At 38.6% G+C, this 12,370-nt stretch overlaps 1 protein-coding gene across 6 annotated transcripts in view; it reads right to left on the bottom strand.

The window, feature by feature from the left end:
* The window catches only part of znf385b (zinc finger protein 385B), a 392,471-nt gene that overhangs the window by 203,005 nt on the left and 177,096 nt on the right, over positions 1-12,370 (bottom strand). The window contains exon 1 of one of the 6 annotated variants that reach the window (XM_063052072.1): positions 4,594-4,726. The exons of the other annotated variants lie outside the window; for them this stretch is intronic. Within the exon in view, the coding sequence (XP_062908142.1) occupies positions 4,594-4,603 (10 nt within the window). The 5' untranslated portion in view covers positions 4,604-4,726. Of the gene's footprint in view, positions 1-4,593; positions 4,727-12,370 lie in introns of those variants that run through there. 6 annotated transcript variants of the gene reach the window in all.

Genomic DNA, 12,370 nt, shown 5'->3' with positions numbered 1-12,370 from the left:
CTACTGGGTGTTCTTTGTAAACACCCCAATAATAACAAAGATATCAAGGTGCAGAGAGGGAGGCAGATTCTGGAATGGAGCAATAATAGGGTTGTTGTGATGGGAGATTTTAACTTTCCAAATATTGACTGGCATCTCCTTAGTGCAAGTGGTTTAGATGGGGTAGAGTTTGTTAGGGGTGTTCAGTTAGATTTCCTGACACAATATGTAGATAAGCCGACTAGAGGAGAGGCTGTACTTGATCTGGTATTGGGAAATGAACCTGGTCAAGCGTCAGATCTCTCGGTGGGAAAGCATTTCAGAGGTAGTGACCACAACTCTGTCTCCTTCAATGTAGAGCTAGAGAGGGATAGGAGCAGACAATTTGGGAAAACATTTAATGAGTGCAGGGGGAAATATGACACTATTAACCAGGAACTTGGGAGCATAAATTGGGAGCAGATGTTCTCAGGGAAATGCACAGCAGAAATGTGGCAAATGTTCAGGGAATATTTGCATGGAGTTCTGCATAGGTATGTTCCATTGAGGCAGGGAAAGGACCATGGTGTACAAATAGTTAAGAAGGAAAGCTTACGAAAGGTTCAAGAAACTAGGTGCTGTCAGAGCTCTAGAAAATTACAAGTTTGCTTGGAAGGAGCTTAAGAATGGAACTAGGAGAGCAAATGTTGTTCCCTTGTTCAAGAAAGGGAGTAGAGATAACCCAGGAAATTATAGACCAGTTTGTCTGACTTCAGTGGTGGGCAAGTTGTTAGAGAAGATTCTGAGAGGCAGGATTTATGAGCATTTGGAGAGACATAATCTGATTAGGAATAGTTGGCCTGGCTTTGTCAAGGGCAGGTCATGCCTTACAAGCCTGATTGAATTCTTTGAGGAAGTAACAAAACACATTGATGAAGGTAGAGCAGTGGATGCAGTGTATGGATTTCAGTAAGGTATTTGATAAGGTACCCTATGCAAGGCTCCTTCAGAAAGTGGGAGTAAATTGGAACATCTGGGGGAAATCCACACATTCAACAGGGAGAACGTATAGAGACACCTCACAGAGGATGTCCTAATTGAACTCCAAACGCTGACGTCCCGAGCTTTAATACCATTGAGCTAACCGCTACACTGCCGTGGCACCCTCAGTTATGATCAGGAGCAGTGGCTTGAAAGGATCCACTTAGTCGAAAATTCAATCTGTGATGATTTTCACAACTAAACATCTGACTGTCCCTTTTCAAAACCTTTTCTCCTATTAAACTCCTGTTCCAACTCAGTGACAGTCAAATCCAATCGCTTCAGAAAAGATCACGGGGTGTTTCTGCCTTTTAATATTCAGATCCTGGACCAAGTGGGCGTCAGAGTTTGGGAATGTATCAGATTTACCTCTCATTGTGTTTGAATCCTTCTTCAAAATCTAAAATCATGAAAACTCCTAGACGTACTGAAAAGGAATGCTCATTCAGTGCCTTGCGTGTGGTTAATTGTAAGTTTAGAGCTGCCTGCAGCAACAATATTGTGGCTACATCTTTGTGGAAAAATCATCTTAATAGTTGCAAAACTGCAGCCAGAATCAACAGAAAAACAGGTTGAAGGAACTGCCGTTTGTGAGGTCAATAAGGAGCCAAATTAGTATATGGTACAGATCTGTCAAGCTTTTAAGAATGAAACTTAAACAAGCTGTGTTCACTCCTTTATTTTGTTGAGTACACACAGCCACAGAGATTCAAGGACCAAAAAGAAATGTATGGAATTCATCAAAAGCATATTGCAATAAGATTGCCTGAAGTTAGGGTATAACGAGGCCCTTACATGCTCCGAGCACAGCCTCCACAAGCTGAACTCTTGGAGGAGCAGAAATGCACACTGTGATTGTTAGACTTCGACCGACTCATCTAATTTCATGTAAGATGCATTTAAGAATATGTGTCAACACGCAGAATCTGTTCCATTATATAACTCAAAACGGCACTTTGGGTAGCAGAAACGTCAAATATACGAAGAGGCATCAGCTTCCATAAAATATCTAAGATCTTCTTGACAAATTGTCCTACAGATCTGAATGAGCAACGTTCCTTAAACTTCTAATGTAACAATGAATGGTTTCCAAATGATGCCATTGTTCTCTTTCACACAGCACACAAAAAGTGTTAGCTACTGTTACTGAGTATATGACCCTAAATTGATCAACTCGATACCACCTGAGGGAACTAGTCGTCTCAAATTATTGCACATCACACCTATGTTGAACTCAGAGTAATCACTGTGACTTCTAAAAAAACGTTGAAAATAAGACAAAGGAAAGATGGGGCAGTGGTGAGAGAAAGCATATTAATAAAGCCAAGGAAATTCATTTCAAATTATTCATGTCAAAGTTGAAATAACAGATAAATATAAATTATTTTCCTTATCTAAGGATGGGTTTCCCAATTGTGAATAAGTCAAATGTAGAAGTAAATCAATATATTTAAACAACATAAAGAGTGTTGAACATTTCAAGCATTAACTATGCCTGGGTTCCAGCATACAGTAATTAATTATTTCAATTGCAAGAACCTAATTTATCCGCTTATACATGTAGTGTTCCTTCTGGGGGTTATTTATTTATTTACTTACTTACTTGTTGAGATACAGCATGGAATAGGCCCTTCTGGCCCAAGCTGCCTAGCAACCCCACAACCCTAGCCTCATTATGGGACAATTTACAATCACTCATTAACCTACTAATATAAGGGGATAAATTCACTCATTTGCCCGTCCATGGAGATGTTCCCACAACCAATGATCTCACTTTACGTACTTTTTATCTTGTTACTACATGTTCTCGTTTTTTAGTACCTGTATCTCGCTTTTCATTGGTATATTTGCACTTGCACAGTTTGAGTTACGATTCTATAGATTTGCAGAGCAGCCATTAGGCAGGAAAGTGAATCTCAGGATTGTACGTGGTGACATATATGTAATCTGTTAATGAAATTTATTTTGAACTAGTACCTCTTTCAACTGTGGAAGAAAACCAGGGCACCCGAAGAAAACCCCACATTTCACGAGGACATACAGACTCCTTACAGATGACATCGGAATTGAAATCAAAACTCTGACGCCTCTAGCTGTAATGGTGTTGCACTAACCGCAACGCTACTATGGCGCCCGAAAGGTAAACACAGCTAGTCACCTGCTAATTTACACTTTAAACAAATGCAAATTTATATTGTACGCACTTTCTTGGTTGCACTGGGACATCATGCTGTACATGATTTAAGAGCAGTATGCACCGCACCTTAATAAATAATTTCCAAATAGTATTGTGGTAAAAATAATCAAAAACATGATGAAGAATTTCTGTTAATGTTTTTGAACCTGGACAAATATAATGCGACAGACCAGATACCATCTGAATGGAGATTAGGAACCTTGCCTTAATCTTATCTAATTGAAACCTTTAAGGCAGCTGCAAAAGTCACAGGTATCCATATAATTAACATTTGTCCTCAGGCAAAGAAGAAAAATTCCTTGTCTGTGCAACTCTTTATGCCAGGTGAAGATCAGCAAGAACTAACAAGTACACTTTGTGAACTAAAACTATAAAAAGGGGATGATTCTGAAGACACGTCCAAATCAAATGCAATAAAAAGTAAATCCTGTGTTATTCCAATAAATGTTACTTTATGTAACCAAAAGAATTATTACTCTAACTCTGAAAAACAAACAGAAATTACTCCAGAGCCAGAATATTTATGTTGGCACTAACAAAATCTAAGTGTTAATCAATCATTCCCTTGATTGACTAAAGCTAACACTCCAAACTGTATTTTACAAACTTTTGCTTCATGGTATAAGGTTGATTCTTTACATGATGATTGCAGCCCTTATTTCTTCATATCATTCAATTCTTGAGTAAGTGAATATTTTATGAAAGTTGGCCAGAAAATGAAAATTACAACCTGTTTTCAATTGACACAATTGTTAGTGGGATGATCTTCCCTCTAATCTATTAAATTAAATCTCTTTTTTTTGCCAGTTCAATACTCAAGAGTGCTGCCAACTCATATCTTGCAGTTACTTTTCATGGCTTGTGATCGCTATTTAACATGGAACAAATTAAATACAAAATGTAATTTGCTTTTGAGCCTGCCGTTAATAATTTTATTTTACACACACAGAACTGTTTTTCTCAGAAGACAAGTTCAAATCTTTGCAATTATTTTAATTAATCATAATCTGTAATCAACTGAAAACATATTTATGTCATTGTATAAATCCATAAATCAGATTCATTACAGCAATTTTTAGAATAATTGTATCTTTATTATCTGCCATAACTAGATTTACCAGAAGAGATTTTGGTCAACCAATTACATGATATATTCTATAATAACCACAATATTTCTTTTTTTAAAACTTCATAAATGAATATTCAGATAAAATTTGTGAATTTGAAATGTAAAATAATTTACATTAATTGATAGCTAAGTTTTCTAAGACACACTCTTCTTGAAATCGGACAAGAATTCATTAGACTGCTGTAAGAACAGACCAAACAATATGTATGAATAGTTCATGTACTAATGCTAAAAACTGAAGTCTTGCCTTCCACATGGTTTTACTTACCCAACAGCATGTCTCGTATTTAATAAGTTCAGCAAAAGTGTAAGTTATGAAAGGTAGTCTCATCCAACATTAAAAATAAACTGGGTTGACTTGATCAGCCTTCTAAAAGTTTTCACAAAGCACTGAACGTGAGACTTCAGAAACATGCTGCTATTGAATTGTACCCTAAGGCAACCGAGGTGCTCACCAGCTATTGGTTTTCCTTTAAAGAAACTAACTGAAACAATAGAACGACTGTCAGCAGCTGCAGCCACCTCTAACTGCAAACTCATGAAGCTGCAGAAAACTAGGTCAGTACACCGAGATTCCCAACTTTAAGTATTAAGACCGTAGTCTGTAGATAGACTTTCTCTCATGCTGATTTAAATCAGAAAATAAATCCTTCTACTACATATCTTTCGGGTAAGACCTGGAGTCTAAAAGAAACTAGACCACCATAAATCAAACCTCAGACATTTTTTAATTCTTTGTTCCACACTACACACAAGTTAAGGGGTGGAATACTAAACAGATATGTTAATGCCTTCCAATTCTCCAAATGTAGAAAGAAATTACTTGAAGGAAGATCAAAGGAACTAAGATAAAAGTTAATGATCGCTATTTTCGTAATAATGGGGGTGTAAATTGCAATAAATATACTTGTCCAAGTGATGATACCTTTCTCTTGCCACATCATAATTTTATGATTTATATGATTTGAATTAAACAAGCCTTATATGATTTTATATTACTTTTGCTATATTGGTTGAAATGTTTGCTCTGAATTAAGTAGATTATTAAAAATGAATTTTCAGACTTTGTGATAGATAATAGATTTTAAATACACCAAAAAGATTTAGTTCCAATTAAATGCATACTTTTTATCAAATACTCCAAAGTTTTTACAAGTAACATTTACATTCAATGTTTCTGCAAAATAAGTACTTCTGCATTATAATCCAAAAAAAATTACTATATAACGAAGACAACAGTTCCAATTTAAAGCATCATGAGTCCTGATTAGGCTTTATTCGAAAAAATCCTGGTGAGTGATGGGTTAAGATTATTGTGCTCCTTACAGTAACAAGACAGTTGAGTGGATACAAATTTTCAGAAGAATAAAAGTAAACAATCCAATAAACAATTATCAGAGCCACTAAAACAGAACAAGCTATATGTAAACTATCACAAGAGGTGAAATCCTTGGAGAATAATCAGAACTAGATGAAACATGTTAAAAGAGAAACTAGTGCAAAAATATGTGAGCAGGTAGGGTTAGCCAAAGTATGAAATGTAGCTTGAGAATATTTCTTCAACTCATAAACTAAAAGAAGTCAGAAATCAAAGGTTTGAAGTGGCAATAAAATAGAAGACAAGAATGAGTCAAACTACATTCCCAGGAAAACAGTCAAATATTAGTCAGTCACCCATCAGGACAGCTGGGGCTTTTGCAAATTTCAAGAAATCTGGAATATTATGCCGGTTGGCTGCAATACAGCTGACCGTTCACTCCATCTCCTTGTTTGTCATTGACAATAATGTCGAAACAGCGAGCTATTGAGGAAAGTGTACAAATGTATGTCATAGCTGGCTGGTGTATTAACTGCTGACACAGTGGAAAAATTATCAGTGTACAAAAACACTGCTTATTCTTCTTTATTTTACTTTAGAAGTATAATAAGTTTTTAATTAAAGTTAGCTTTATTTCTTCTGAAGATTTTATTTAATTTTTACATCATTACAATAACTTTGATCTCTTTTTAGCCGCAGCCTCTTGCCCTCATTGGGAACACGTACAGCCTGGAGTCAGATTGTCTGGCTGGAGAAGGCAAATCAGAGGGACACCAAGTATTGAAGGGTCGAATGAGGGAGGGCAGTCTGGGCAGTGAAATCTGTTCAGGACAATCTAGCACCTTCTATCAGAGAAACACAAAATTATTATTTGCTTAACTCAAAACCTTATACGGCAAAGACAAACTACTTTTAAGCTAGAGCTTTTAATGCCAGGGAGTCAAAAGTTCTTGAGCTGTGACATAAAAGTAGAAATAATAAATTCCATGAGATATGCCAGAGGCAGGAACAGGACATGAGACTTATCGAGAAATATAAGTCAAATGTAAGATCATCAAATGAGAAACACAGAAACACAGAAAACCTACAGCACAATACAGGCCCTTTGGCCCACAAAGCTGCGCCAAACATGTCTTTACCTTACAACTACCCAGGCTTACCCAGAGCCCTCTATTTCTTTATACTCCACATACCTATCCAGGAGTCTTAAAAGACGTTATTGTTTCTGCCTCCACCATCTTCGCCGGCAGCCCACTCCACGCACTCACCACTCTCTGCGTAAAAAACTTACCCCTGACATCTCCTCTGTACCTACTTCCAAGCACCTTAAAACTATGCCCTCTCATGCTAGCCATTTCAGCTCTGGGAAAAAGCCTCTGACTATCCACATGATCAATGCCTCTCATTATCTTGTACACCTCTCTCAGGTCACCTCTCATCCTCCATCACTCCAAGGAGAAAAGGTTGAGTTCACTCAACCTATTCTCATAAGGTATGCTCCCCAATCCAAGCAACATCCTTGTAAATCTCCTCTGCACCCTTTATATGGTTTCCACGTCCTTCCTATAGTGAGGCAACCAGAATTGAGCACAATACTCTAAGTGGGGTCTGACTTGGACACGGACATGGAATTTTTTGAATAAAAGACAAGGAAAGCAATGAACCAAAAAAAACAAGGTTAAGAAATTATGGAAGAATTTAGCTTGGTTACATAACAACATCCAGCCTTCCACCCTATTATTCATCAAGATCACAGCTGACCTTCATCTCAGGACCACTTTCCAGTACAATCCTCATGTCCATTCATTCCCTTCATGTCCAGAAATCTGTCCAACTATGCTTTAAATGAACATCAGGGTTGAACCTCCAAAGCTCTCTGAGCAGAGAATTAGAAAGGTTCACCATCCTCAGTCTAAGTGAAGAATTTTTTTCTCCTCTTAGTTTAACAAAGCCTATCCTTAATCTCAAACTGTGTTCTCTTGTCCTGGACTGCTTATTTGGGGGAACATCCTCCCTGTGTCTAACCTGTCAAATCATTAAGAAGTTTGTAAGTTCAATAAGATCTTCCATACTTCTCAGCTCCAAGGAGTATATTCTCCGCCTGCTCAGACATGAGCTTGCTATTCCTGGAACCGATCTAGTAAATCTTCACTGCGCTCTCTCTGTTGCAAGTACGTCCTTTCTTAAGTAAGGAGTCCGGTAAGATGGTGACGCACTCAGTTGCAGCAAGGCCTGCGGGGCCAACCAAAGGTATTTTTAAGTCTTTCTTTACGATCGCAAGACCCTGCTGGACATTAAGAACTTCAAGTACTTCAGGTCTACCTCATCACCGAGTTGCTCGTTGGCGGAGGAACCGAAGGAGCTGGACTTGATGTGGCTCATGCTGCTGCCTGCATCAGAGAAGCGTGGGAGGAGACGGTGTGCAGTCTAACAGAGAGTGATCGTTTTAGTCGTTTTTCTTGTGATCAGAAGACCCAGTTGGACATTATTAATGTGGAATGCTGCAAGTCCGATTCACTGGTGGACGACCGTGGAGCTGTGCAGCCTTGGTAATAGTGAGGACAAGGCTTTAAGCCATGGTGTAGGCACTCAGGAGAGAGGCGTAAGGGTTGGTGCACCGCCTTTGATTGCTGGGGGCAGTGTGGCGCGGCGTCCAAGCTGGAGGCAGTGCTGCCCCCAGTGTTCGCTCAGCAGAAGACAAGTTGTATTGTGTTCAATTGCAGATTGCTGCAACATTCATGGTCTCAGGATCTTGGACTTTATATATTTTTTGTGTGATTGTATTTTACTGATCGCTTATATATGTGTTTGCTAACTTATACATACCTGCTATCTTATATGCGCTAAATGTGTCATGTGCTGTGCATGACTGTTGGTATTGTGTTTTATACCTTGGCCCTGGAGTAATGCTGTTACATTTGACTATATTCATGGTTTTCATGTATGGCTGAATGACAACTAAACTTGAATTTAAAACTATATAGAATATTCCAGGCATGGTCTCACCAAGGCCCTATACATTTGAAATACAACCTCATAAACAAACTTTCACATAAAAAAGGACTGTAAATGATTTGTCCTCCTAATCACTTGTTGCCACTGCATGCAGGGCTTCAGTGGTTTGTATACAAGAACTCTTGGGGCCTCCTTGAATATTAGCACTACCCAATCTCTCACCATTTAACTCTGATTTTCTGTTATGTACACCAAAATAGATGAGTACACATTTTTCATAATATATTCCATCTGCCATGCTGTTCTTCAGTTTGAATTATCTTTACATCCTCCTCCATATTCATAATCCCACCCAGTATAGAACTATTGGCAAACTTGGAAAGATACCACCTTGTCTCCTCAATCGGATTGCTAATTAAAGATCACAAATATCTGGGCCAAAGCCCCTATCCTTGCAACACTCCACCAGTCTCTGATCACTGATTGGCAAGTTTAGAAGGATTTGTGGAATCCCACAGCTTCATGCCGCGAAGATGACGTGGGGAATTGCGTGTTGGCAGGATTCGTTTATTTATTCGTCCTTCCGTCACTTCCCAGTACACTTGCTGTTAATCACAATAATATTATACCAAATTATAATTTTAATGATGTTGATGGAAGATTTTCATTTTCCATGGCATCAAGCTTCTTGAACGTTGTGACATGTGGAAAGTGTCCCATCATGCATGAGGTGTACTTTGTAAATAGTGGAAAGGGTGGTCTGAACAATACGTACGTGACACATACCCAGCTGAGCTGTGGTCAGAAGTGATGCCTGGATCGTGAATGGTGGAAGACTCAAAGAAGGTATACCAGGGTTAAGGAGTTCAACTCACACTTGTTGATTGTCAGATAGTCACAGCCTTGCACTTCTGTTACCATTATTATTTCATCTTTACACGCCAATGCTAATTAAAGTTAACCAAACTGACGCTGCGATGACAGAACATCTAGCCTGTGATTTCATTACCTTTTAGTTTTCTAGAATGCTCAGACAGAATTGATCTCCTTTGCAAGATCCCAGTGGAGCCTTTTCCACTACTGCGCTGTCATAGTTTCCACTTTCAAGCCCGTGTCTAGACTACTGCTTTATTAAAAATGGAGAACTAATCAATTTTAGTTTAGTACATTTATTCATCGTGGCTGTTAGAAACAGTTTGAATATTACTTTACAAAAAGGCATTAACTACCTTGAGTCTCTGGGTAGGTGTCATTTTAACTCCGTGATAAGCCAAGTGCACATTCCATTTGGGTAGGGTATGCCCAATGGTGTTCATGTTGAATTTTCCAATTTCAGGCAACGTACATCCCCTAGTGCTCTTCTGCCACACTCACCAGTCCACCATGTTTTCTTGTCCCTTTGTTCATCCCTTCTCCCTCAGCTGGTCCCATCTGACAACATCGCCTCCCCACCTATCACCTTCCAGCCTCAATCTCACCCTCGCCTCACTCCCTCAATATAATGAAATACCAGCTATCTTTCTTGTTCCCCTCAGTCCTGATGCAGACCTACACTTTTGACACCACAGATGATAAGTTCTTTCAGCATTCGGTTTTTGTTAAATATTTGCAGATTTATTTTTATTTCTGAGCAATATTGTGTTGCTTCTTAGGGATCAGAGGGGTGACAGTGGGGAATAGAATAACCATCACTCTCAGGCAGTCCCAGCTTAATGTTAAATGAAAGCTTTCATTCTGCATTGCTAACAAGGTTACTAAACTATTTAAATTAAAGAACACATCATTTCTTGGCATGTTGTAAGATTACAGAGTACCAGAATAACTTTCCGCTAGAGAGAGCACAGCAGTTATGTGGCCAGCTTTTACATTACTTATTCATTCAATTTCTCTTTCAATAATTTTGGCTTTTGTAATATGATGTATTTGAGATAATTTTAGAATCCAGTTATATGTAGTCTTCTTTGCAAAAACCTGAAAATTCTGGATAGTTACTATTTCTGTATGATTGACAAGCCACAACTCCATTTAGAAATCCAACTTGATCATTCATTATCAAACTGACCAAAAATAAACTTCACTATCATAATCTAACATTGACTACCACTCAAAGATGCCATTTTCTTCCTTTAGATCTATAATTCTCTTAAAAAAACCAAATGAGGTATGTATGTTTTGTAAGCTGTTCACAAGATGAAGTAATAGCTCTTTATAAACATACCAAAGGACATCCAAAGAATTAACAGCTCAGAAACAGGCCATAAAGCACAACAGATTCATTGAAATGTCTGTAAAATACATCCACCTTTGTCCACTTTTCTTCATCTGATCTCATTAACATAACCATATAACAATTACAGCACGAAAACAGACCATCTGGGCCCTTCTAGACTGTGCCGAACGCTTACTCTCACCTAGTCCCACCGACCCACACTCAGCCCATAACCCTCCATTCCTTTCCTGTCCATATACCTATCCAATTTTGCTTTAAATGACAATATCGAACCTGCCCCTACCACTTCTACAGGAAGCTCGTTCCACATAGCTACCACTCTCTAAGTAAAGAAGTTCTCCCCCCCCCGTGTTACCCCTAAACTTTTGCCCCCTAACTCTCAACTCATGTCCTCTTGTTTGAATCTCCCCTACTCTCAACGGAAAAAGCCTATCCACGTCAACTCTATCTATCCCCCTCATAATTTTCAATACCTCTATCAAGTCCCCCCTCAACCTCCTACGCTCCAAAGAATAAAGACCCAACTTGTTCAACCTTTCTCTATAACTCAGGTGCTGAAACCCAGGTAACATTCTAGTAAATCTTCTCTGTACTCTCTCTATTTTGTTAACATCTTTCCTATAATTCAGTGACCAGAACTGTACACAGTACTCCAAATTTGGCCTTACCAATGCCTTGTACAATTTTAACATTACTTCCCAATTCCTATACTCAATGCTCTGATTTACAAAGGCCAGCATACCAAAAGCTTCCTTCACCATCCTATCCACATGAGATTCCACCTTCAGGGAACTATGCACCATTATTCCTAAATCTCTCTGTTCTACTGCATTCTTCAATGCCCTACCATTTACCATGTATGTCCTATTTTGATTAGTCCCACCAAAATGTCGCACCTCACACTTATCAGCAAAATATATCTTGCCTTTTGTCCAGTGTTGATGGAGCTTTCCTTGAAATGCATTTCTATCATTTACTTCAACAATTTATGTGTAATATCTTCCATATCCTGACCACAGGTTGGATAAAGATGAATTTTTTTTCTGAACAGTTACTGCTTTATGTTTACGATCCCTCATTTTGGACGCAGTTGCATATGGAAGTACCTTTTCCTTGTCTATTCTGTCCAACAATTTGCTCATGCTTTTGGGAGGGTTTGAACGAGTTGGGCAGGGAGATGGGAACCAGAGCACCAGATCAGAAAGTGGAGAGACAGAAGAGAACATTGAGAGAAAGGTAGATGTCACAACCAGCACGTCTGCAAGGGAGGATAGACAGGAGCAACATAATAGACACGATGCTATTGAAGGATAGAAATATATTTATTTGAATACAAGGAGCATTATGGGCAGGGTGATGAACTTGGAGGATAGGTCAGTACATGGAACCATGAAGTTATAGCCATTACAGGGACAGTTGAGAGGGGGATAGGACTGGATATTTAAAGTTCTAGGGTTTCAATGTTTAGGAAGGAAATGGAGGTAAAAAGGGGAGGGACAATATCACAGGTGTACTCAGAGGGGACAAAATGAAGGGCTCATC

Source organism: Mobula hypostoma, chromosome 6, assembly GCF_963921235.1.
Source record: "Mobula hypostoma chromosome 6, sMobHyp1.1, whole genome shotgun sequence".
NCBI classification, from domain to species: Eukaryota; Metazoa; Chordata; class Chondrichthyes; order Myliobatiformes; family Myliobatidae; genus Mobula; species Mobula hypostoma.
Note: the sequence above shows the minus strand (reverse complement) of the source record. Positions and strands in the feature narration are given on the sequence as shown.